Source organism: Chelmon rostratus, chromosome 14 (genome assembly GCF_017976325.1).
Source record: "Chelmon rostratus isolate fCheRos1 chromosome 14, fCheRos1.pri, whole genome shotgun sequence".
NCBI classification, from domain to species: domain Eukaryota; kingdom Metazoa; phylum Chordata; class Actinopteri; order Chaetodontiformes; family Chaetodontidae; genus Chelmon; species Chelmon rostratus.
The window spans coordinates 19,786,727-19,814,359 of NC_055671.1; the positions used below are offsets into that span (position 1 = coordinate 19,786,727).

Genomic DNA, 27,633 nt, shown 5'->3' on the forward strand with positions numbered 1-27,633 from the left:
AAGAAGTCCGACAGGAGAGAGAGAGGAAGTGGTGGAGCAAGTTTGAGGAAGTTAACTGTGTGTGTGTGTGTGTGTGTGTGTGTGTGTAACACCGGGTTTTTCTAATTGTTCAGCCCAGAGTTGAGAAACACATGTTTCTAAAGTAATTTAAGGAACCAATCAGAGATCAGCATGTAAGCAAACATGAAGCCCCGCCCATCAGCAGGTTGATTGACAGGTGTTTCATCTAAAGGCCAACGCCTTTATTTTTACACCGTTATTTTAGGAAAAGTTTGGTATTTTCTGATATCTTCCTCTGGTTTTTGTCTCTTTGTAGTCATTTGATTGTAAGTTGTTAAGTTAAGTTGCAAAGTCCATACTTACCGATCAACTAAAACTATTTCGCTCGATGCTTAAGCTGTGTTGATGTTTGGTAGCACCGTGGAGTGACGATCATCTGAAATACTCTGGTGTAAAGTACAAACTAACCAAATTATTGTCGTAGAAATTGCCATTTTCACTTTCTGTAGCCAATCAGTGAAAAGCACTTTTCTGAATGCAGCATTTATTAACGTGTTGTCTCTCCTGCCCAACTCTTTGACCACGATAGCTAACAGGCTACCGGCTAAAAAATAGCTAACGTTAGTCAACAAGCAATAACCAAAATGTAAGTTATCCCACCTGTCGACTCTACACGCTATGCCAGCCACTGTTTAATGGAAGACTTTATACCCAATAAGGATGAGATGTAAGATTTAAGTTGTAACTTGTGTCTATGCTTGAACAATTCCAGCTGGTGCAATCCTTAAAATGTTATTTTCGAAAAGTATTTTCTAAAACGTTCAGCATCCAGTTTGAACATATGGTGTCTCAAATATGGCAAGTATAGACTTTTGCTGTGTTATTATTATTATTATTATTATTGTTGTTGTTGTTGTTGTTGTTGTTGAATTGTATAGTTTGTATAGTGGTTAAACTGATTTTATCATCACTCCAACAAACACCTAAACTTCCTGTCAGCTGACTGTTGAAGTTCAGATGCTCAGCACTGATCTGAGAGCAGGTCTGAGGATGTTGGCTCAATAAAACTAAATTTGAGAGGGAATCTCTTAATTGAAGTCTGATCTGCACTTCCCCTCTCTGTCCGCAGGGTGGCGCAATCACATTGCTGCGCTCGACGGATGCTGCCTTCCAGTGCTGCCGGAAATTAGACACAAGAAAAGAAAATGTAAGCTTGTGAGTGGAGAATCTGGGGAATTCAGCTGGTTTTACTTCATGATGAGTCTGAAACTGAATATCACTGTTTAACACACACTGATGGATGTGCTCATACCTTCATACCAGCAGGTTTGACCAGTTTAGCCAGTTAAGGAGCTCCTTTTAAACTCATGTTTCTATTCTCTGTACAGTTTGTTCTTTAAAAACTGGAACTCCACTGGCCCCAGATTTGCTGTCTGACAAGTTGATGTTTAATTAGACTCATCTCTTCAAGATCAGGTAATAAATTGAAACCCATCTTAAGATGCCTTATCATGTCTAGTGTATTTATATACACGTTATTCTAGACTAGCTTTCGATTGTTGTCCCTGTTGTTCACACAGTTATATACATTTATACACACAGACACAAACAGAGGCACACACACAGACACAGATAGATAGATAGATAGATAGAGAGATAGATAGATAGATAGATAGAAGTCAATTCATCCAAAAATAAATATTGTAATTTCCTCGTCACATTTTTTCAGGAAATAAAACTTCTATATTTTTAACACTAACTATTCTCTTCAAAATATGCATACTTGAACAATAGGTCTAACGAATGTGAAATATTGCAGGAAAGGAGCGGTGCTCTTTCAAGTGAAGATGCACATAAAATATTTATCATAAAAACTAATGTAAAATGCAGGTGATAGCAGTCACCATTCACATGCTTTATTTTATTGATTTATTTTTTGTCTGTGTCATCACTCCTTTTAAGAGGGTTAAATATGACATGAAATATTAGAAAAAAACTATACAATGGGAAAAGATGATAATTTGAACAAAGTTCTTCAGACAAGCTAAAAAGGATCAGACAGAATTGACAATAAAGCTGACTTTGACTTTGACTTTTTGACTTTGACATGACAGAAAAGCAGCAAATGTTTTGTAGTTTTGCTTGAAAATGACTAAAATTATTCATCAATTATTCAGTGGTGTGCAGATTAATCTTAATATGATCGATTAATCAACTAATTGTTGCTGCTCCATAATATAACTATTATATGAAGACTTTTTTTTTTACATATACATCTGTAAATTCGGAGCTTTTCACGGGTAAGTGAACGCGGCGCAGGCGGATCTCTTCATGTGTTTTTTTCTCAGCACCAGTTTGTTGAGTTTGAGTCGCGGGGCGGAGAACTGAAGAACAGACAGTTTTACCAGCACGCTCAGACTTGTTGCGAACACTTTGTGTCGGATCGATCAGACCCGATCAGATCAGATCGATGGATTAGAGGAGCAGCTGCTGTAGAGGTGAGTGATGGCTTCACGGTTAAAACCGTTGGTGTGTGATCCAGAGCACCAGCTGCGGCTGAAGCGCGTTTTTCCGCCGCTTTCAGGCGTGGAGTTCGTTTTCGCTGCAGGGATGTTAGTGTGAAACTCAACAGCTGTCTGACCTCTGACCTCCAGTCAGGCTGAAGGACAAGCAAACTTTATTTAAAAGATAAATAATGTGCATTAATGGAAGACGAAGAACTTTTCAGATACTTTCTTAGAAGCAGATCAATAAACCACTGGACCCGGGATGGAGATAAATCACTTTACTATTGGTATTATTATGATTTGGGTCACATGCTGGTGCAGGTGACGTTAATTTAGTTTTATTTATTTAATTAATGTCCGTTTACATTAAAAAAAAAAATTCTACGTTGATTTTCTGGTTCAGGCTCAGGGAGATGAACAGCAGGCAGTGAACGCCTTCACGTTTGTTCCTCAAGTCAACATTTAACATCATCATCTTAATCAAACTTTGCTTTGTGTGTGCAAATATTATCAGAGAGAAACCGTAGTCCTCTTTAAACTGTCAACACATTACATCAAGATATTTTTTCTTGGTGAGCAGTCTCACAAAGTAAAGTACATCGACTCAAGTACCTGAGGCCCCATTGCTTATCCTGGTGGTTCAGATGGGAATTTTGCATCTCGACATTGTCATTATTATTATTAAACCTTTATTTAACCAGATGAGCCCACATGAGATCCCAAACCTCTTTTTCAAGGAAATGCTGGCCAGGATAGCAGCATTACACTTTTTCAAGCAACAGACATGCAAACATTAAAACCACAAAAACAAAACACACATCAACTCACAGACTCACATACTTAAGAAAGCAGACAGAAGAAAGAGGATCTAGCTAAGGAAGCAATTACAAGTCCCACTTGAACATTTTTAAATTGCTAAAGTGGGATCAGCTTATCTATCTGCAGATCTGTCTGCAAATGGCTCCAGCCTGCAGGGGCAGAGAACATAAAGGCCTGTTTGCCCATTTCAGTGCGAACTTGGTAGACAAACAGTAGGAGGGAATCATTTGAGCGCTAACAAACACTATTTTTAATTGAGATATACCCACAAAGATAAGGGGGAGCAGTCTAAGGATGGATTTATAAATAAATACTGAAATAAACACTGAACTTTGGCATATAGGATGCAATGATGAATTAACAGCCTGTGACAGACGTCAGAGCACTGTGGGCAGAGGCATGCATGGACTACAGATCGCCATAGTCGAGTGGGGAAAGGAACATAGAGAAACCTAAATAAAATGAATAAATGATGTGTTTAATAAGAAGAGAATAAAAGCGAAACTATACAGCAATATATAGCAATTAGGCTCAAAACACAATTCTAATTATTAATTAATCTGATGTTTAAAGTGATGTGAACAAACTGCTTTTATTTCGAAATGTTTTAAGAAATTCAGTTTGAACAAATGTGTAAAATCTTTCCCCCTCTCTCTCCTTAGACATGGAGGGTGTGCATGTGTGGCTGGTGTGTGTGTGCATGCTTAGTGTGCGTGCTGAGGCTCACAGCTCATTGGACAGAAGTGACCACACCCACCTGGACCACCAACACTATCATCTGGTTTCCAACGACGACGCAGCCTCAGGTAGGAAACACACTGCCTGTGTGTGTGTATGTGTGTGTGTGTGTGTGTCCATGGTCCCCAGAGGATGAATCCCAATAAAAATGATCATCTGTCTCCTTGTCTAGCGCCATCATCAAAAGTCAAAGGTCAAAGTTTTAACATGTCCAGTACTTTGGTTTGAGATCAAAACCTGCAAAAGTAATGACATTCCCATCAGCATGCTAATGTGCTAAATGAAGATGAAGAACATGCTAAACATTATACCTGCTAAACATCAGCATGTTAGCATTGGGGTTAGCATTGTTCAATGGGGCTGAATAAAGAAATGTGAAATACTGCATGCAATGTTTATGCTTGAGGGTGGAAACTGCTTCTGAATCGTCATGTTGTTGTCTGTACATCCATGGGTACACTGCAGAGACGCACTGCTAGTAGCTAATTCAGCATACTTTCAACTGAGACAATTTGCCAGAATGTAGACTGTACCTGACATTACAACAGCACATTTGATGAGCTCTGACAGGGTTTTGCTCTCATGGTAGGTTTAGTTGTTTCTGTCGTCACATTGGTCCCCAAATAGTTCTGTATATTGGTGTTAGCATGTTTCCATCTGTCAGCAACATTTGTTCATGTCGAGAGTTTCATTTTGCAGTTTGGCCACCTCATGAAATTAATGTTACCAGCAACAGGCGTCTTTAAAGGTGGAGAAACGAGCGATTTAGATCGCCATTTTGATGTAGCCTACAGCTGATGGAGAATTCAGCTCGATTTAGCATTTTGCTTTAAGCCGTTTGATAAATGCAGACCTTGTTCTCGAGAAAGGACGAGGGTTGTTTTTCTGTTTATGGTCAGTGTGTTTGTGGTTTTTACATAGTAAACAAATCATCCTGAGAGAGACAGAGATCATCCTGTCACGGTACAAACATGTCCTGTCCTTGCTGTCAGCTCTCGTCAGCTGAAAAATGGTCCTGATGCTTGGACTTTTAAAAGTGTTCTGTTAAAACTCATTTATCCACAAACTGTGTGTGTGTGCCCGTGTGTGCCCGTGTGTGGTAGCAGAGATAGCGTGGGAGCTAGCCGTTAGCAGCTCACCACAGCTTCCTGGAATTGACATGATCATGATGTCACGGGAAGCGTGGTGACAGAAATAGACTCATCTCTGCTTCGTTAGAGAAGACAATAGGGTCCCACCTTCATGTGAGAGCCAAATAAGAGCCAGAGAGTAGAGTCTGCATATGTGAGTTGCATCACTTCCTTTTCTAAAGCAAAAGCATAAACTGCAGTTCATTTAAGCCCTGTAGTCTCAGAATGAGACCACCTACTAAGATCTTCAGTTTAAAAAAAATCTGCTATATGCGTATAAAAATCTTAGAAAAACACAGGTGTAAAGTTCAGGTGCTACTGAGCAAATAAAACTTTATCCTCAGTCTAAATAAAGACTATATCTAAAGCTTTATCTGTAGCTTTTTAACATAAACCTTTCAACATGATCATTTTAGCATTAGCATTTTAATGTTCGCATCTCAACATGAAAGTGTTAACCATAGGATTTAGATAACCATTTTAGCATCTTTTTAAACATAAGTGTTTTAACTTTGACATTCGGACATTAGCATTTTGACGTTAGCATTTTGGTTTCTTGCTCCGATGCTCTCTGCTCTGGTTTTTGAGGTTTTCTGATGACAGACACCTGTCATCTGTAATCTGTCTAAAAAACATCTTCACCATTCAGTTGCTCATTTTCACAGCTCACTGCTTTACCCTTCTCGGTCAGAGTCTTTTGCCCACAATGCTCTGCTCTGCAGTAATAATACACCATGTTTACTACGTGTACCATCCTGATCTGAATAGATGGGGTGAACCACACAACTACAGTTGAGTAACGTTCTGTTGTTGGCTGATTTTTACGTATTTCTGTCACCACAGACAACAGTTTGAGGCTTTTCTTTCTTCCGGAACATATTTTGGAAGTTCTGGTTTCACACTGGCACTTTTATCTAACGAAGTTACTACGTTCAAAGAGGAAACTTTAAAAGGTGCATGATGGGAAGTGAAGTTTTCCTGCTGTGTTGGAGCGTGTTCAGACTGATGTTCAGCGTGTGACTTTGACTCGACCTTCCTCCTGTTTAATTCTATTATGTATGTATTTTTATCCTCACAGCTGCTGATCTTAATCCTCGGACTAAACTCAGCCCTTTAACTGAAGTTGCGTCCTCACCTGTCACAGTCTTTACCTCTCTGTCTTCTTCTGCGGTCCTGTGGCTGTCACAGTCGATGAGGAGAAACTTAAACTGGATTTAAACTGGGATCAAGGGGTTCACAGCAGTCCTCCTGGCGATACCTTTGTTACAGGTTTAAACCTGCTCAGCGTCAGATTTCACCCCCTGCAACTGTACGTGGTTTTGTTTGTGTGAACGCAGCCTCACTGTGGTTGCGTTTTGAACCTCAGACAAACTTGACACAGCAGAGCCCCCGGCCCCACCACAATTTAGAGTAGTTTGACTTTCTCATCTTTATGTCCACAGGGTTTTCTAACAAACTCTATAATGTTACCACAGAAACAGTGAGTTAGGCTGCGAGCTAGAAGTTGAGCCCTGTCTTAGCCTATATTTGTTTACATTCAGTCAAATTGTCTCCATTAAAGGTATGCTGAATTAGCTATTAGCAGTTCCTGTTTGCAGTGCACCCTTGGATCTTCAGACAGCTATCACTGGATTACTTTGATGCTGAAGAAAACTAAAAAAACATGATGAATCTGAGGGAAATTCTGCAGTTATAAGGTGCAGCTTATTGATGGTTATTTGTGATGGGCTTCAGAGATAATAAAGATATCATCAGCAATTTAAAGTCACTCTGAATCTAAACAATATGTTTCATGTCTGTTTGTTCAGATTTGACTGAGTTGTGGCTCTGAAGGAGTGACATTTCTGATGCTTATTACAGCAATCTGTCTCTAAGTGTTTTAAAGTATCTTAATCAGCTCCACGAGCTGTGTGTGACTGCTGCAGCTCCACCTGCTGACTGTGTTGGTGACTTCCTGAACACCTGCACACACCTGTCCCTCTCACCCTCTTTGTCTCTTGTATCACCACTCAGCTCTCCCAGTTTAAAAAAAACAACTTTGTTTTAAACCAAAGTGACCAGCTAGCTCTTTTTTAACTACAGTTGTGAGTGCAATCAGAGCTGCAGCATGAAAACCTGCTCCATTCGATCTCTAATCTGTCCTAATATTTACCCAGTGGGCTGAGAGAGGTAGTGCACACACACACACACACAAACACACACACACACACACACACACACACACACACACACACACACACACACACACACACTGACTGCTGCATGTTTTACTGTCATGTCACTGTTATCTTCAGTGTGAACAGCTGAAATTTATACTTTAGTCTGAATTATCTGACATCTGGATCAGCTGCAGCTCCATCAGTGCTAAGAAACTAAACATAAGGAGGTCAAAGGTCACCAGAGGTAGAACAAAGACTGTAATTGTTGACTTAAGATAAAGAACTGATAAAACACTGCATTATAAACCTATGAGATGAAAATAATAATTTTGTTATGCTTACCAGAGTCTGCTGATCAGACATTTTGGGCTGTAAGCCTACGAGTACGCCATCTGCACATGTGCAGAACACGTACAGGCATGCAAACATACAGTGTAGTTTGTACAGAACTGCTGTCTGGTTTGGATCAAGGCCTTGAAAGTCCACAGTGAACCTTTAGTGTGCCGACTGATTTAACTGATCAGACCGAGTTGGACCAAGTTTTTTTTTCTTAACATATGTGAAAATTGTTGGTCTTGCTTGTCTTGTTTCAAGAGTGTTTTAGAAATAAGTGTGAATTGAACTGTTAATGAAGACAGAATAATTCATCACTGCTTCAGAAGAACGTCACCCTGATAGAAAAAAGTTGATTAGTAGAGACACCCAAGCTGTTCCTAGCGATCAGTATCGGAGGCCATCCGTAATGGATTCTTATCAGTCGAAATTAAGCCGATCATTCCTTTGCTCAGTTCACGGTGTATCTTAACTGAACTTGAGTGTGTGTCGTCAGTTCAGCCTGCTGGTGTTGCAACTCTACGCTGCAGCATTTCACTGCATATGGGAGGGAAAATTAAAGTCTGAGGATGTGAAATATTATTTGGATGCAGCCTTAGGACTGACGTTCAGTTCTGTTTACCAGGTTGGTAAAATACATGGTCGCTAAGCTACAATGCTACCTGTCTTTCTCATTGTCAAACAGTAAAGAAAGCAGTCACATAGCGACTTTGCTTGTTTGACGTCACTTCCACCAGTTAAAATGTTGGCGGCGGTCATATTAACTGTCCCTAATTAATATTGAAATAACATAGATGATACGACACAGCTGTTGTCATTAACCAGGATTAATGTTGATTTTATTAGCCAGCTGTCTGCTCACTCCTCACCAGGTGTTAGCTGTGGTTGCACTTTCATTGTGGACAGACAAACTGTATATTCAGTTTTTCATGTAAATACATTACATGGTTCAGAGGTGTGAAGATGTGCTGCGTCGCCTTTAAATTATTTGAATAATTTTAGTGTATTTATAATAATTCTGAGGTTTGGACTGTTGGTTGGACAAAACAATCATTGTGAAGGTGTCCCTTTGGGTTCTTCCTAATTGTGATCAAGCCATTAATGGAGAACATAATCAGCAGATTAATCCATATTGAAAATAATCATTAGATGCAGTCCAGTGCAAACTAGTTTTAAAATGAGCTCCACCTCAACCAACTGCAACAGTGAAATCCTGCTTTTACATGAACTTTTCAATGCAGGGCTTGTATGGAGTATTTTTACAGTGTGGTATTAGCACTGAAGTAGAGGATCTGAATACTTCTTACACCAGTGCTGGAAAGGAAACACACACACACACACACACACACACACACACACAGCTGAGTGATCATGCAGAGACTCATACGTTATGGAGGCTGAAATGACCAAATGTAGGCATGAATAAAGTTCTGACTCCTTGAACCTTTAAATTTGCTCTGTTGTCATGACGATGACAGCAGCAGATAAGTGATTTGATGGATGATCACGGATGCGAGCTGCTCACTGAGGCTGACAGGAACTGACACTGTTGCTGCTTTGTGAAGAAATATGATGAAGCGTCAGCGTGTGCGGTGGAAGGAAACATTGGCTTGGCGTGAAAAGAGAGGGATAAAACTTTTTATTCAAACTGAGCAATTTAGTGTCTGCTGTTTTTTATGGAAAAATATTAAAAACATAATAAATAAAGGCATGAAATAAATCTATCACTAAATTAAACTTAGAAACTGATTTTGAAATGTTATCTAGTCATTCTTATTTTTAATAATAACTGGATTTGTTTTAAGTTTTATTTTGTAATGTCACTTTGAGTGACAGTACTAGCGTCCTCGCCGCTGCAAGCTAAAGAAATGCTACCAGATTTAGCCAGTTCACTCCTGCTGGCTACAGCAACAACTATGCCCTTATTCTGAATAAACTAATCAGTTGATCTATATAAACACAGTGCACAGAGGATCCTCTTTAGCATTTAAGCCTTATCTGAACCAGGCGGCACATGCTATCTGTTTAGCCTGCTTAAGCTAGCATTATTGTTACTCAGCATCAAAGTGAAGAGCCATAGGTAGCGCTGCTAGCTAGCTCACAGGAAAAAATTCCCCTGAGCAACATCTTTAGATTCAAGTTCAGTTGACTCAAATCTGAATCAAAAGCTAACGTTAGCAACTGCAGCTAACACGCGCCTTCACTTTGATGCTGAGTAGCCTAATAAACTCACAAGCCAGTCTTGCTAGCTAGCCAGCTAAGTAGCAAGCATCCCCCTTGTTAAGCTAAATAAATAAGAGATGTTGACGTTGCTGAATACCATCTGAACCATCTGGGACCTCAGTGTCGTTAAAACCAAACACATTTATTCAGACACTGCACTCAAATAGAATTCTGAAGTACTTGTTTCTCCGTTTTATGTTACTTTAAACTTCTAGACTACTTTTATCTGACAGCTTTAGGTTCAGGTTACTTTGAAGACAATCTAACACTGACAGTGGATTTTTGCTGCGTAGACATTTGTACTTCTACTTATGTAAAATTGTGAGTTTAGAGTACTTTTTGATGCAACATTGCGACATCTACTTGAGTAAAAGATGTCAGCATTACTTCCTCCACTCTCATACTCTGCTGCTGTCCTTTGGACTTGTGAAACAGAACTGTGATGCGTCTCCGTTCTTTGACCCAAACAAAGATGGCAGCAAGAAAAGATGGATGTAAATTTACCCGTCCTGTTGCTGTTTTTGGCTTGAGGAGCGTAGTCAACGTTTTTCATACTGACACAGAAGCTCAGACTAAGAGTTTGTACCTGCTGGTTGGATTCATTGTTGAATGTAACTTACGTGCTTGTTGAAAACTCCTTTGTATTGTTTATGGAGTTATTATCGGATCTAAATATTGAGCATGCAGTGGGACATTTAAAGCACCGAAAAAAATTCATTTGCACGCACATAAGTTACAGTATAGTTATAATTAGTGCACAATAATGAACCTCTCTCACTCTTTGCCTGCACATGCAATAATAAACTCTATGAAATAATACTTTTAGAAGTCCTCTTGCAGACTCAGAATTGACACATAAATATAATTTCATATCCTTCCCTTTTGTGCATTGTATTGATAATAATAGTAATAGTAATGGTAACTATGACGATAATAATTGTTTTGTTCCTGATATATTCCTGTGTTGCAGATCTGTGTGTGATAGACCAGCAGCTCTGTCAGGATGAGAACTCCCTGCTGAGTTTCGAGGCGATCTGCAGCATCCACAAACTGATGGACGACGATGCAGATGGGACGGTGGACACGTCCGAGACGGACGGGGTGAGACAAAACTCACAGTTTTTAGTTTTTGTCAGTGTTTGTCCTTGTCACTCCCAATAACATTCTCTGTTATATGAGGCATAGCTGTGGAGCTCACACTGGCTTGTGTTAATAATGCCCCCCCTCCTCCACCAGTTTCTCAGAGAGGATCTCAAGTATCACGACCCCAAAGCCAAGCACAGTAGCTTCCACCGAGCCGACCTGCACATCAGCGTGGAGGACATGTGGACCGCCTGGAAGAGCTCTGAAGGTGAGGAGGAGGGAGCAACATCTCACAACCTGCTTAATGGAAAATTAAGTTTTAGTTTATTTCAGCCTGGTTTATTTCCCGTAAATGTGACTATTTTGGCTCTATGGACTGCGTTAACTTTGTACTTGACGCCTCCGTCGTAGAGACAGACAAAAGCCCCCTCAGGGGGGCGCCGGAGAGTTAATGGGGTGAGTCATAACCCAGTGAGATGTAAACACACTGACATGAAGCACATATTGACAACATTCAGTGTGACTTTCTCTTCCTGAGAATTTCATTATTTCTGATGTCCATCCAGAGTAAACGTCCATAAATCCACATGAAAATTACAGGAAAAACAGCTTCTTTTTCGCTTTTCTCTCCAAGCATTGATTAACCCCTTAAAACCCATCTCTGTTCTTCAAAATAGCATATATAAGTTTTTTTTTTTCTTTTTCATAAAGAAATCCCTTCATGCCATTGGCTTAGATGTAACTCCATGCTATTGCCTTCAGGTAGTATTCCTGGATCTCAGTAGTCTGATCGACTCTGCACATTAAACACACAGACCTCAGTAGCAGCTTTGCTATCTGACTGAGCAAGTTCACTGTCACTTTATTCGTCAACACCCTGAAGTCATATAAAATGTCCTGTCAGCATTAGACATGAATCATAATGTAACTTTGCAAGCTAATGGTGGTCAAGATTATCTAGCACACTGCAGATTTGTTGGACATAATCAAACGATAAAACAGAAGAAAAATAAACTTACCGGTTGACCAACATGTTGGCTCATTCTTGCTGTGTCCCCTGGAGAAATGGATGGAACAGCCTTTTGGCCTCAATAAAGGTTTGGTAGCAAACCTTTGCTCTGAAAAAAAGACTACTGCAGGCGACAGTTTGGCTCATGGATTTTCAGATCCCTTGTAAGACATGAAGGTTCACAATTTCTCTTTTTGCAATTTTGCAACCAAAAGCAGTACACATCTCTGCCATCTTTTCAATAGTGAAACCGATAAGGAGCTACACATGTCCTCTCCTCCGATACCCCTCATTTCACCATAGCCCCACCCTCCAAATTGATGGGATTAGTTCCTAAGGCTTGTTATGTATGAATTCCTGACTGTCTGAATCCATGTTTGTGAAACTGTCATTGCTCCACTGCACTTCCAAGGTGGAAATGCTCAGGCATGGCTACTTATTTCACTCATGATATATCTTATAGCATATAAACAACACCATAAGGACACGTTAACAAGGTTAAAAACTTGATTTTCATTACAGGGGCTCTTAAAGTTTTAAGTAATCCAGTGACAGTTTTCTGTTCACCCATGACTATACTGCAAACAGGAACTGCTAATAGATAATTCAGCATACTATTAATGAGGACAGTTGACAGTGATGGCTTTAATTGTTTCTCTTGGGATATCTGTTCCCAAATAGGCCTGTATGTTGTTAGCATGTTAGCATCATATTAGCATGTGGAAGGGCAGGGAGGTCCCAGAGTAGAGCCATACTGCCAAATGTTATTTATGCAGTATTAATACATATTCTTTGGCTAAATTGGTCCTGACTGAAATGAAACATAGAACAAGCATAAGCAGGCCACGGAGGTCAAGCTCAGTTTGCTTTCTAGCTTCACCGGCTGATGGCTCAGCTGATCTCAAACCAGCCCACATCAGCTGACAGCTCAGCTGATTCTCTGCTTTGCACTCCATTGGTATATCTCAAAAAGACATGCTTACCCTCACTGCTTCCTCTGCAAGCCATTTAAAACCCACCTCCACCTTTTATGCTATGTCTGACTTCATCAATGTAATTACTGTTGTCACTGATGCCCACTCACCTCTGTTCCCTATGCTCTAGCCATGTAAGCATGTGGAAGGGCAGGAAGGTCCCAGGACAGAGCCATGCCACCAAATGAAATTCATGAAGTGTTAATAAATATTCCTTGACTGAAATAGTCCTGAGTGAAATCTGATTTCACTCTGAGCTGATAAAATGTAGCAGAAGGAAAAAACTCAGAGATCCACCCTGAAATAGATGAGCCAGTTCACGAACAGGAGGTCATTGTGGCTGTAATTACTACTGATGTGAAAAATTACCCATAAATACAAGCGCCGGACAGGATTAAAGTCACTGACCACAGCATGTGATGTTAGACGCAGCTCACCTCTCCTACAAAAAGAAATTCAGCCTGACTGGAGCTCAGGATCAAATTTATGCTCAGCTGCTGCAACAGGCTGCTGGTGTTTGTATAAAAGTCACTCTGGGAAAAAAAGTACTTTAAAACATTAAAGAAACAATCTCAGCAGCTTGAGGAAAAGTAGTTTAACAAAAACTAAAGCACACAAACATCAACTGAAAACTCTTCAGTAAATGACTAGTGGATTACAATCTGAGGTTTGCTCATAGTAAACACACAGTGACGCATCATTTACTTTTTATTTACTCGGTCAATAAACCAACATGTTCACACCTTCACCTCAGCTCAGAGAACCAGACTTCCTTTTAGAGACCACGAATTTAAGGGTCATGTTGATTTATGCGCTTTGAAAGTTTATGGAAAAAAGTAAGTAAGCAGAAAACAGGGGAATGGAGAGAAAGAAACAAAGAAAAGAAGAAAGGAGGAAGAGTGATCGAACAGGAGAATGGTGTTGGGTGTAAAAATAAAATCCTATTTATGGATCCACATTATTTTCCAGCTCAATTTGTCTCTGCGATGACGTAAGAAAAGACACATGAAGAAGAACATGTTTATTTTTAGAAAAAACTGCATGAGCTGTAATAACAGAGAGAGACAAAGATATACAGCAGACTCGCAGCTGCTATTAACTTATTAAATGACGTCGTCAGGAGGGAAACATGTTAAAAATCTTTTTTTATGTTGCAGCAGAGAGGATATCTTGAGACATGAAAACTGGATGTTTAGCTCTGTGACTCAAAAATGATGTTAACACATGAGAGGAACAAACTGGAGCTGACAGATTTATTTAATCATACGGAGACTAAAGTTCATTTGACAGTGAACTCTGACCTTCTGAACTGCATGAAGTGATTTTACTAAATCAGTGCTGTTCCCCCCGTGTGTCTGTGTGCTCAGTCTATAACTGGACAGTACAGCAGGTGGAGGAGTGGCTGCTCATCAGTGTGGAGCTTCCTCAGTACACAGGAACCTTCAGGAAACACCAGCTGGATGGAAAAGCCTTACCCAGGTAACACACACACATTTTTGTTTTATACTCTACTTGTGAGGACACTCATTGACCTAACACATGTATTTAAACATGCATTTAAACATTTAAACGATGTTTTCCAATATTGTTGAAATCTTGATGTTCCTACAACAATTTCCAGTTTGCCCCAACACTCCGATGTCAGATGTCGGAGTGTCCTTGAATGCACCAATTTTTTAGAACAGTCTCCGAGCTCTGGCTGCAAAAGCACACAACCATGACAATGTTGGTTTCTGTGTAGCCACTTCCTGCGGAGGTTAGAATCTACAGCCAGACTGAAACTTTTGTTTTTCTAAAATTCATTGAGGATGATCTCTGTTTCTGAGCAGGCTGGCAGTGAAAAACACCACCCTGACTGTGTCGGTGTTGAAGATTTTAGACAGAAGTCACTCTCAGAAACTGCAGCTCAAAGCCCTGGACATTGTGCTGTTTGGACCGCCACCAGGTATGTCTGTGTATGTGTGTAACAGATGGCCTGGTTGTTACCCCGAACTGTTGGTTGTATGAAAATGTATATACAAACACACACAGACACATACATTTACATATATATGTCTCTCTATACATACATTATATCTTTTTGTATGAATATATGTATGCATGTGTTGCATATTTGTGTATGTATTTATATTTACATATACTGCGTGTGTGTCAGCAGGCCGACAGAGCCGGTGGAAGGATCTGGTTCTGGCTGTGTCCATCCTGATGGCGCTGGGTGGCTGCTGGTTTGCCTACGTCCAGACCAGGAAGTCCAGAGACGACCTGGGGAAGCTGGTGAAGGACCTAGAAGGTCTGCAGAGGGCCGAGCAGAGCCTGATGGACCTGCAAGAGAAGTGAGTCCGTCACAGCTACAGCAGCTCTGCACTGACTCTAGCTCATACTGATACATTGATCCCATTTACACCTGGTATTAAAATGATCTGAATCCAGACACATCATCCGGATAATAGGCAGTCTGATCTTGCCTTTGTGTTTACACCTGATGTGTTTTTGTTGTCCTCATTGAGACTGGATTTCTGTCCTCCAGAGAAAGATTTGCTCGTAAGGGTGGTCGCAAATCTGCCCCAGACTCCCTTAAAAAAATCACCGAAATTTGTGAGTTGTTGAGTGAGGGGAAATTTTATAAACTTTGTGAAACGCTGTCTGCGTTAAAATCTTAATTATTTGTCCCCTCTTGTAAATTCGGCAAGTGTAATACATTAAATTATCAAGTTAAATATTGTGTCAGTTTGTCCCAGTGTGTTGCTGTACCAGCATGGCGGCTATTCTGTGACTAGATCATTTATGTGCCTTGTTAACAGCAGATCAGCTGTCTAGATGAGTGCAACACATGTCGTCACAAACACAGTTATGTCTTACTGTACTTACTTACTTCCTAACCACACTGCAATCAATGATCAACGATCTGCGTTGTGTAGAAAAAAAATAAAGAAATGGGTTGATTAGTGTCCTTTCAGCTTGGCTTGTGGACGAACTTCACATATAGAACCAACTTACTGAATCTCCATATAATGTATTCTCAACATCTGCCACATTTTCTCTTGTTAAGAAACATTATTTTCTCATTTCTGTCTCTGTTTTGACAGCCTTTTGTGTTTATTGCATGACCTTTTACCATGAGCTGAGAGAAGTACAACACAGATCAGTTTTAGCCCCACTTCTTACGTTACTTTGTGCCATTTACAATGTTTATTATTAGACGGTAGGTCAGCTCAATTCATGTGAATGATTAAAATACGCTCTTTTTCAAGTCAACAGACTTTTCCATTCTCCATTCTAATAGCAGGTGTTTTATGGTAAGGCCATATTTTTTCACAGTCAAAACTTCAGACTCTTTTATGATTTGCTTCGATCCACAGGAACAACCAGCTCATCATTTACTCAGTGACATCATTAACTTACCTGTGGTGAAGTGTTTGCCCCAGATATTGATTACATAGATGTAGTTTACCATTTTCATTCTCTCTGCGGATGGCCTGATGCCACAGATTTCTTCTATTGCTGTCCCTCACACTTTGGGGAAGTTAAGAAAATCGTAAACAGGGTTTTTTTTTGTGACCCCAGCACTTTTACAGTGCTTGTTTTCATCCTATAGGGGGCATGGAAAGTGATATATGCCTGCTCTTATCTGTACAGTTTATCATGAGAGGGAAATATCTGATTGGCTAAGCTAACTGACATTATGTCAGTTAGCACAACATTTTGTAATTTGAGGTGTGCTGTGTTTTATTTGTGAAATAGCAGTTAGGGGGTGTAAATAACAACTAATCTCCATGAAAGAACTAGTTAGCGAGGTGCAACCTCTTTTAAGGATAAAACTTGGTAAACACTGACGTTAGCACAAAGCTAATTTTGAACTGCAGAACAGCTGCTTCAACCAACTCCTCATTACTCATTTTGTATATTTTAAAATTACATGTAATTAACCTTCAGGCTGTGACGGACCTGCAGCCACCAGGAGGAAATAACTCATCTGCTGTGTGTGTGTGTGTGTGTGTGTGTGTCGACAGTCTGCAGAAGCTTTCTGTCTGAAGTCCTTATATGGTCAAAGAATAGCCAGCAGCTCAGTCTGCATGCTCACTCTCTCTCTCTCTCTCTCACACACACACACACACACAAAGACATCACACATTCAAACAGTTGGCACAGAAACACACAGTAATGTGTGTGTGTGTGTGTGTGTGTGTCATGTTGTAACATGCTGGTTCACCTCACAGCTCTTCTGCTGTTTTTTTTTCTTCCGCTCATTCCTGTTTACTCCAACCACAACAACTACATCTGATTGTACTGATAGCACTGTTACTATGGTTACTACTACACATACACTGTTACCATCGCTATAACTTCTATTACTACTGTTGCCTTTACTGCTGTTACTTCTTCTTGTATTACCACTGCTATTTATGCATACTACTCTTATCTTACTTTTACTACCACTGCTGTTAAGACATCTATTACTACTGTAATACTACCACAGCTGTTACTCCCCTTACAGCTACTATTGTATGATTGCCACTACTACTATCATAATTGTTTCCTCTAGTAATGTGGCCTGAAGATCTGATGCAATTGTAACTATACTAGTGATGTAGCAGGCTGAGGGCTCATGTTGGTGGTAGAAATAATGTCATATACTCATCTTGAGGTGCTTTGCTGTGTCAGTTGATATTAAGTGGTTTATGTTAAAGGGATACTACTACTGCTACTACAGCTGTACTACCACGATTAATACTACTGCTTTTACTAGTGCTACTACTATGTTACTCCCACAACTACTATCATTACCATTATTGTTACTACTGCTATAACAAAATACTGTAAAATGCTTCGGCTATTGTGACAGCGATACTATACTGCCACTGTTACTACTACCAGTACTGAAATATTTGCCACTACTGTGTCTTAAATTAGTCACGTAAGTCCCACTTATTCTATAGGTAGTTTTCAACAGAAATAGTACCTGTAGTACTACAATAGAGCTGTACTGTGAGTACTGCTGCTGTATTTTCAGTGTGTCAGCAGCTGGCCTGGATATAGTGTCAGTAGATTAGATTCAAACAGGTGGTGATGCACTGAGGACAGGTCACATATATACTGTTACACACACTATACACACACACACAGAGTAAAACACACACAGACACACATTCCTTCATGCCCCCCCACCCCCCTCCTCACACTGAGGTGCAGCGCCCCCTGCTGGCACCATTATTCATTACAAACACCGAGTCTGACTTCGGAAACAACAGTTTGATACAAATAACAGCAGTACAGTTTTTATTGTTATAGTAACAGAGTGGTAGTAATACAACAGTGGTATTAATAACACTCATGGCAGGAGCAGTACAGTACTTGAAGTACCAGTAGCACAGTAGAAGTGGTAAGAGTTGTAGTAATAACATAAGTTGTAGTAGTTGTAACATTAGTTGTAGTACTACTGACAGCAATAAAAAACAGTGTTTCAGCAGCTTTCTATAATCCTTTAGTAATTCTATGTTACTTTATATCACTTATTATGGAAACATAATTTTCAGGTTGCATATAAAAGTACTCCAGGGTATTTATTTATACTCCATAGCATTTCAGTCTTTTGTAAGTCTAGTTATTCTGTGGTTTAGGTGCAACCTGCACATCATTTCAACCCATTTCAGGCAAGAGGCTTTTTCATAGACCTGCTGTCAACCCAGGGCTCCATGAAATGCTTGCAGGGCATGACTACAGGCAACAGATAAAATGACCCGATGCATCTGTGTTGTTGTTCCTGTCAGGCTGCAGAAGGCTCAGGAGGAGCAGCGCTGCGTTCAGGTGGAGAAGGTGAAGGTGGAGGAGGCGCTGAGGAGCGAGATCGACTCGGCCAAGCAGGAGGCTTGTCGGCTACGAGAGCTTCGGGAGGGAACTGAGAACGAGAGGAGCCGGCAGAAATACGCCGAGGAGGAGCTGGAACAGGTAATCGAAACGGACACAGCTGATCTAGAAATTTCTAAAACTTGAAACATTTCACAAGAAGAGCTGATTGGATTGTACTCGTATCATTTACTTGTGTTTCCATTTTATACAACTTTACACTTCTACTCTACCACATCTCAGAGGTAAATTCTGTACTTTTTACTCCACTTTATTTGGCTGACAGCTTTAGTTACTAGTTACTTTTTTCACATACTGTAGGTACGTATGGCGTTGAAGAAGGCAGAGAGGGAGCTGGAGTCGCGGGCTCACTGGGCTCCACCGGAGGCTCTGCAGAAGTGGCTGCAGCTGACGCACGAGATCGAAGTTCAGTACTACAACATCAAAAAACAGAGTGCAGAGAGGCAGCTGCTGCAGGCCAGAGAGGGGGTGAGGACAGCAACACATGCTGGTAACACTGAAACATGCACAATGATGGTGGCGATTATAATGATGATGTCGGTGGTGGCGTTTCAGGCGGAGAAGATCAAGAAGAAGAGGAGCTCTCTGTTCGGGACGTTTCACGTGGCTCACAGCTCCTCGCTGGACGATGTTGACCACAAGATCCTCTCTGCCAAGTGAGTGACCTTTGACCTGAGGGGCCTTTACTTCTTCAAACCCACAAATATTCAGTTGACTGTTGGCTGAGCTGTGCCCTCCTTTCTGCTGCCACACCTTCAAACAATCTTTCCATTCTTCAATGGCACATATAGAGCTTACAGTGACGATGTTAGCTTTGGGTCAATTGGTCCATAATTTCCGACAGAAGTTTACAAAATCAGCTTCTCGTTTCTAACAGGTGATTGGCAATATTGTCAACTGAAATGCCAACTATCACTGGCAGCTTTTATCAGCTGTAGCTACCTAATTAAGCAAACATTAGCTCCAACTTGGGTTGAAAACTCTGTACTTAACAGATATTCTAATGTCTCCAGTAGATTTTCTTTTAAACAAGAAAAACTATAAAAGGGTCTCACATATGTATTTAATGGCCACATACGTGATATCATGCTAACAGACTGAGGGTAAAGCTACCTTGTCCCAGATCATGATACCATGCTAACAGACTGAGGCTCAAGCTAACCGGATCATAGATCACGATATCATGCTAACAGACTGAGGCTAAAGCTAACTGGTCCCAGCTCACAATACCATGCTAACAGACTAAGACTAAAGCTAACAGATCCCAGATCACGATATCATGCTAAGAGACTGAGGGTAAAGTTACCTGGTCCCAGATTACGATAGCATGCTAACAGACTGAGGCTAAAGCTAACAGTTCCCAGATCATGATATCATGCTAACAAACTGAGGCTAAAGCTAACCGGATCATAGATTTGACATCATGCTAACAGACAGAGGCTCAAGCTAACAGTTCCCAGATCATGATATCATGCTAACAGACTGAGGCTAAGGCTGTCAGTATAAGTGTTATATTGTTATAGGAAAAGGCTCTTAAGATGACAACATAACTATCTCGAGTAACATTTGCTGGAGCTGTTTCTACTGTTAACAACCCCCACCCACTGCCCCACTCCCCCCAGACAGGCTCTGGCCGAGGTGACGGCGGCCCTTCGGGAGAAGCTCCACCGCTGGCAGCAGATCGAGTCTCTGACTGGCTTCTGTGTGGTCAACAACCCGGGCCTGGGAGCCCTGGCTGCATCCCTCAACCTGGACCCATCCTTCCTCGGCCTGCGACCTCCGACCCCTCAGCACCTCCTCCTCTCTGATGACCTCGACGACATGGATGAAGACATCCTGTCTCCTGGGACGCTGCAGTGTAAGTCTGAGTTAGATAGATAGTTAGATCTTTGAGCACACCACTAATCTTAAAGGTGTAATGTGTAAGAATTTATTTTAAAACCTTCAAAAATGAATTGAAATTATTATTTTTTTGTCACAGAATAAGAATGTGAAGAACAGTTTTGACATTATGTCAAAGACATAAGTATTGTGTTGCAGAGGTATCTACAGAAGTTAGCATGCTAACTAGCGAGCCCCACCCTAGTTTTTTTTAGTCTGATAATAAAATAATGTCACACAATGTCAAGAAGGGAAATATTCTTACACTTGTTTTTCTTATCAAACAGAAAAATACAGCTGTACAAATTTGAATTCCATTTTCTCTTTTACTGTGCTAAGATAAGCTTAATTGCTTTGTTAACTCATCGTAAGACACACTTCATTCAGACTCAACAACAAAAATAGTTTAGCTAACAGGGCTACTTGCTGCATGGCTAACTGAGATAACTAGCTAACGGCTGCTTGTAGCTACAGCCAAAGATCGCTACAGCAAAGAGTATAGTGGGCAGAAGTTAGCAATTACTCAGCTGCCCCCTATTTGCCCCCAACTTTCAACAGGTGGACATTACACATTACACCTTTAAAGTATTAGCCTGCTGATATTTTAGATTTTTCTTCTTTAAAACATCTGCAGACTCAAACAAACAATGTGTTGATGTGTGTATCAAAGCCTGATATATCTTTCTCTGTGCTGTAGAGCTCCTCCTCCTCTTGTTTGAAAACTAAAAAAAAAAAAACATCAGTGAGCCTCACTGTTTCACTGGGTGACTCACCGTTGTTTATTTTTGACTCAATCCCACAAACAATGTCCTGCTACCACAATTACTCACTAGAGCACCACATGTGGATTCATCTGACGCTGAGCAAGTAATGTATGTCATACCCCGTCAACGTTCCTGTCAGAAAAAGTAATGAAACACATTTACCTAACCTCATCTCCTCTCAGCTCACCTGTGGTCCGCTCACTGTCTCCATCCCCTCCTCTGATTGGTCCTCTTTTCTTGGCATCTCTCTCTTGATTGGCTCCCTCCAGATGCTGCATGGCAGATGGACCGACGAGTGAGCGACCTCTGGCCCCTGAGTGGCATCGCAGACACCCAGTCACCATGGAAACACTCTGGTTGGCCCCTCCCTCCTTCAGCCTCCCCCTCTTTGATTGGTTCATACCTCTGTACGATCAGCTGAGATAACTGATCAATCAGATCATGTAACCTTCAATTGATGAGCACCTGCAGACTCTTATTATGGTTCCCGGCAACTTTCTGAGTTTCAGAAAAATAAAACAAATGAAAAGAGCTTTAGACTTTAAAACAGAGGTATGACTAAACCAGAAGGCGGCGTTCACATGAACATATGTGACAAGTCAAAGTGCAGAAAACATCCGTGTGTTGAGTCTCTGTGAACATATCATAATTAATATATCTCTGGAGCAGAGACTGAAAATTTGAGGTCAAAATCTGTATTTTGTAGTAAAATTAACAAATTTGCTAAGTGACAGCACATCAGAATAGGGTGCTTTAATGTTATCTTGTTAGCAATACATGCAGATGCTGGCTGTTAGGCAGGTCATCTGACATTACGTTTGCATTTAACTAATGCACACTTACTTGAAAGCCAAGGTTGAATGTTTTGGTGGAATGAATTCACACAGAGTCATAAAACATTCCATTTCTTGAAAGCAGCTCACAACTATTTTGTGACAAACAATAGTGGACCCATCTACCCAGTGTCTCCGGCTACATTGCAGGTTGCAAGATATGATCAGTGAGCACAGGTTTTGGTTTTGGATCAATACCGCTGCTACATTATGTGTATGTTGCATTTTACTGCCGTAGATGTTTCAGGTTTACGTCATTTAACTACTTTACATACTGTCGGCTAGTTTAAGCTATAAAGTTGCATAAAATCGAAATACTCAAATATGTACTTGAGTAAATGTACTCAGCTACATTCCACTACTGCTCTGGGAAAGCACCACAGTACCAAACCTGGCAACCTCACTGCAATGACAAGACTTGAGGAAGTTGCACGCGCTAACATCACCGACTGTTGTTCAACAAGAAATAGTTTCAACATGTGCCGTAACTTCATCAAACTGCCAAAGTGCTTCACGTGTGTGTGTGAACATGACGGGAAGCAGGTGTCCATGTGAACGCCTCCTCACCTGTGCAGCTTCACCCTCCTCTTCCTCCACCTGGTCCGATGAGACAAACTCTATGGAGTCTCCTCTTCTGCTCCTCCTCACCTTTTCACTCTGATCACCTGGAAAACTCAACTCTATTTTAACAGCATTGTTTTCCCCTCCTCTCTTCACTAACATCCACTTACAGGTCTGCAGCAGTTTAAAGCACGAAGTAAATGTTTTTTACTTTCAGAATTTCAGCTTTGGCTCCTGGTACATGTCAATTCACACAACTGAGTGTTCTGATTCCAAAACACGACAGATCCATTTCGAAAGGCAAAAAGTTAATAACTGCAAAGATAATTGATTGGAAAATTGTATTGCAAACCAGTTTTTCTTTCACAATATTCAGCAGTATTGGTCACAGTCGTCTAATTTTGGAATCACCTTCATTTGCAGTCAGAATCTCTTTGACTGAATTGACACTCCAAAATCAGATCCCAGATCTGAAAAAAACACCACTTTACAAAACTGAAATAACTGAAAAGTCTCTGTCTGATGCTGATCTACAAACCTCCATTTTGCTCTACAAATGTTGCAGCTAAAATATGCACTTAATCACATTATCACCCACATTTTGCTCTTTTTAGATTGAAGACGTGCTGCTTTATGAATCTGTTGTTTTTTGCACTTGTAACCCTTCAAGTTTTTGCTGCTGTTTGTGAGTCTGAGCTTCCTTGCTTCTGGTTTTCAAAATAAAACGGTCTAACTGCTCCTGCTTCTCCCTCTCCTGCAGCTCAGAGTCTGATGCCCCTGCGACAGAGGATAGGAGACCCTGCTCTGACGTTCAGCTCTCAGAGGTTGGTTGAAGGGCGGGGCTTACCTCAACCGGAAGGGCGTGGTCCGATCACATCGTCCCGCCCTCCCAGCGGCCGGCAGAATCGCAGTCGCTCCATTGGCCAGCTGGAGTTCCTCCCCGTACCTTCCCCCTCTCTCTCCTCCTCCCTGTCTCACCCCTCCATCGGCCCCACCACTCCTCTTCAACCCCCTACCCTTTCATTCTGTCCTCCCCCTCCTCCCCCCACCAACTCCTCCCCCTCTTCTTTTTCCTACTCTGAAAACACGACTCATTTCTCTGCTCTGCTCTTCCGTTCTTCTTACTTCCATTCTGTGGAGGCAGCGTCCGGCCTCCCGCCTGCAGGAGGCGCTGTGACGAGCCGGAGGCAGCGCTGTCGCTCTGGCAGCTTCGGGTATCTTCCTCCGCACAGCTGTTTCCCAAAGATCCTGATGAACTAATAAGAGAGAAAACACTGAATCAGTAGATGTCATTACTAAAACGTTCATATCCACAGATTTGATCTAAACTTGTGCATAAGAACATATTAAGAACTCAGCATTGTTTTTTATTTCTAAAATATTTATGAGTGATCAGATTTATGGGTTTACAGGACGATTTGACCAATGACTGATTGTACTGAACACTTCTACAACTCAAGATCAACCCTGATTCACCATCTTATACAGTACAATGAAACAAATTAGCAGTCCGGGCCCGTTTCATGAATTCATAAATCATCAAACATTTGTGGATGAAATCCAGTGTACGCCACATCACAGATTTATCTCTACATTTCGTTTCCCCCTACTCCCTGTTTCCCTCCTAACTCTGCTGTAATTTGTTTTCTTGTTATACAACCCTGATTCCATAAAGCTGGAAGTTGTATATCCTTTATACAATCATGTGTTCACAAAGTGTTGAACCTCGCTTCATCCTCGCTTGTGAACGATAGAGCCTTTCAAAGTTGCCCCTTTCATACCCAATCATGACATTATCACCTGTTACCAATCAACCTGTTTACAGGTGTTTTTGGAGCGTTCCACAACTTTCCCAGTCTTTTGTTGCTCCTGTCCTAACTTGTTTGAAACGTGTTGGTGCATCAAATTCAGGATAAGCAGATAATTACAAAAATCAATGAAGCTGATGAGGTCACACATTGAATATATTGTCTTTCAATTAAATATGTTTCAGAAATAATAATCACATTCTGCACAGCGTCTCAACTTTTTTGGATTCAGGGTTTAAGTAACACTTTCATTAATTTTTTCCAAAGGATGTATTAATTGCCCTTGATATAATGTGGTGAGCGAGCTTTGCTGCCAGTTTGTCTAAGTGGACAACTGCGGTACTGCAACTAACACTTTACTTACTTTAGTGTAAAATATTAGTGTCTGCAGCACAGTTATGTGTTTATTATACGTCATTAACGGTTTCTCTCTTGCATGTTAGCAACAGCTTCAGCTAATCTCTCTCTCTCTCTCTCTCTCTCAGGGACATCATGAACCGCTCAGACTCTGACTCCGCCCTCCCTCTCTCTCAAGGCGAATCACGAAGCCTGTATGGCTCTAAGCCCTTCCTTCTTTCATCCAGGCTCCACCCCCTGCAGGCTCAGGGCTCTGGGGTTGGTGGAAGCCTGGAGAAGAGCTCCAGCCTGGGGGAGCTGAGGGGCAGCGCTGCCGCCGGCCTTGCCTCCTCCTGCTCCACCCGTTCCCTCTGCATCACCTCCGATGCTGCTGACAGCCCGCTCGCCTTCTCATCCTCCGCCTCGTCCAGCTCATCCGGCAATGGTCGGGGGACAAGCGTCCCGGCCAGGAGGAGCCCTGTGGAGGAGGACGGAGGTGAGGAGAGCGAGCCGTCCAGCAGCCGGAGGAGAAACGCTTTTAATAAGATCTTTAAGAAGAAGCAGGGACGTCACTGAACCAGAGGAATGTCTCTGCTTCTGATCTGAAAACTTACAAACCTGCTTTTATCTGCTAGAGACTCATGATGATGAGATCTTCATCACAATGAACGAATCACCAACATCAGTCTTTACCGCTTCACTCAATCAAATTTTCATTTTCCACCTTGCCATTATCTGATATTATGTTTCCGTTAAGATGAGAAGAGATCAGATTTAGACTCGCAGAAGCAAAAAGTACAACATATGCGATACCTCAGAGCGCCCAGGAGACATGGTGATGAACCTTCCTCGACACAAACCCACAAAGAAGAACAAAAGGAGGACTGTAGAAAGTAGAAAATTGGACTGAGGGGCGTTTTTTCCCTTGTTGGCTTTTTAAACTTTGACAGATGTTTCTGAGACAAACAAGGTCTGGAGATGCTCTTCTAACTGGAAGTAGATTTAGAGAAGGAACATCAACATCAAAATCTATCAAAGCACCTGTTGAATTCAGCAGCTTTAAATTTGACCATGTTCATGCCAAAAAGTCACAGTGTCCTTTGTGTCAACTTTGAACATTCTCCAAAGACCAGATTTAAGATTATCATGGAGTTCTCTTTGTCTTTGACCACTGAGCATGTAGTTCAAATCATTCATGTTCAATGAAATAAATGGGGTTTGTAGAAGCTGCAGGTTTGATTCCTACAGCAGCACAATCTGTTGCAGAGGGGAAGCTACTCCTATTGGACGGTGCATGTTAGCGAACCAACCCGCCTCCAGTCTGGTACGATGACGCGTCACAAAACGTTTGTTCAATAATTAAGCTACTGATGAGTCACGTGACAAACAAAATACACAAATGGCTCAGACCAAAAAACAGCAGCTAGATGCCAAAATTCACTTCAGTTTGATTCACCTTTAAGAGGTGAAACTGAATCTTTCGAGTGTCCAGCCAATCAGAACGAGGGGGTGGGACTGGCCTCTCAATCAGGAAATACTGTTTGTTTTTATTCTTGCTTTATAACTGCAAGTGAAATGCGTGTGTGAGAGGACAGAGATGTTAAATAAAACACTGTATAATCGACAACTTTGTGCACTGCTGTTGTTAGCATGCTAGCTCCTGTTTGTGTTTACAACCCCACCCACACTATTTCCTGACCCCCTCTGCTCTCGGCCTTACCAGCGGGTAAATTTCGAAGGCCCTGAAGGTAAATGCTGCGTTCCGTCCAAGTGGCAGTTCTGACGGGAAAAACTCAGACTTTTCTGAAAGCTCAGATGTTTTTGACTTAAATAAAAAATTTTCATGTTAACATTAACATGAATGCTTCACGTCAGCCAAAGTCATTCAAAGCTGATTTAAAGGGAGGATTTTTATTTGACACGCAGCCGACAACACAGTCCTGAGTTGTCTGATGACGTGAACGTGGAACAAGTGCTCCAAAATTAGACGCTCGTAAAGTCAACAGTTTCCAAGTTTAGCACTGGGAAGCTTCCCTGAAACAGCCAGTAATGAACTGGGATCAGCTGAACAGATGATGATCTGACAACATGCTCAGGCTGCTACAACTAACTGTTGAGTGTGGGAAAATGTGTAAAGATGTGCAGTTCACATGTCAGCAAATTAATCAGTTGATGAGAATCATCTGGACAAACTGTTGAAGAAGTGGGCGGTGTGCAGTGGATTGTGGGATATTGAGGACCAAATCACAAAGCAGTCGCAGTTTTGGACAGAATCAGGATGCAGGTCTTTGAAACAGTTGAAAAAACAGACTCTGAGGATGAATCAGGCTCCAGTTTGTCTGTTAGTACATGTGTCAGATGCATGATGGGAACATGTTCTTATATTCTATATTCTTTTGTAAATGGCTCTCATGTATATATCAGAGTGGAGTTTATGCTTTTATTATCTGAGCTGTTGAAGGGCTCTGCTTTTATGATGGAGCATGAAGACAGGACACCTGCAGCTCCACAGCAGCCTGGCTGACACCTGGTGGGTTGGTTTTTATTTCACATGAGCTGTTGGATGGTACCTTTTTTTCACTTTTAATGTAAATTTGGATTTTTATCAGG

The 27,633-nt window shown here is 41.2% G+C and overlaps 1 protein-coding gene across 6 annotated transcripts; it reads left to right on the forward strand.

The window, feature by feature from the left end:
* The first annotated feature begins 2,362 nt into the window (after positions 1 to 2,362).
* LOC121616897 (stromal interaction molecule 1-like) lies at positions 2,363 to 27,439 on the forward strand. Of its 6 annotated transcripts, none has more exons than XM_041951759.1 (14): positions 2,363 to 2,498; positions 3,989 to 4,132; positions 10,880 to 11,010; positions 11,146 to 11,260; positions 14,343 to 14,454; positions 14,805 to 14,920; positions 15,131 to 15,308; positions 18,744 to 18,921; positions 19,141 to 19,308; positions 19,396 to 19,496; positions 20,463 to 20,698; positions 21,755 to 21,841; positions 23,640 to 23,703; positions 25,173 to 27,439. In XM_041951759.1, exons 2-14 carry the CDS (start codon positions 3,991 to 3,993, stop codon positions 25,597 to 25,599), a joined length of 2,055 nt encoding a protein of 684 aa, XP_041807693.1. In that variant the 5' UTR covers positions 2,363 to 2,498; positions 3,989 to 3,990; the 3' UTR covers positions 25,600 to 27,439. The 6 variants fall into 6 exon arrangements, with proteins under 6 accessions (XP_041807693.1, XP_041807695.1, XP_041807691.1 ...); XM_041951761.1 differs by having other exon boundaries at positions 15,134 to 15,308; XM_041951757.1 differs by having other exon boundaries at positions 19,141 to 19,496.
* Positions 27,440 to 27,633: the final 194 nt, after the last annotated feature.

Excerpts from the sequence above, each read along its gene's own strand:
- LOC121616897 (XM_041951757.1), top strand. The coding sequence starts at position 3,991 with ATGGAGGGTGTGCATGTGTGGCTGGTGTGTGTGTGCATGCTTAGTGTG. Across the intron at positions 14,921-15,130 it reads GCTGTTTGGACCGCCACCAG|CAGGCCGACAGAGCCGGTGG; the intron begins GTATGTCTGTGT and ends CGTGTGTGTCAG. Across the intron at positions 15,309-18,743 it reads CTGATGGACCTGCAAGAGAA|GCTGCAGAAGGCTCAGGAGG; the intron begins GTGAGTCCGTCA and ends TGTTCCTGTCAG.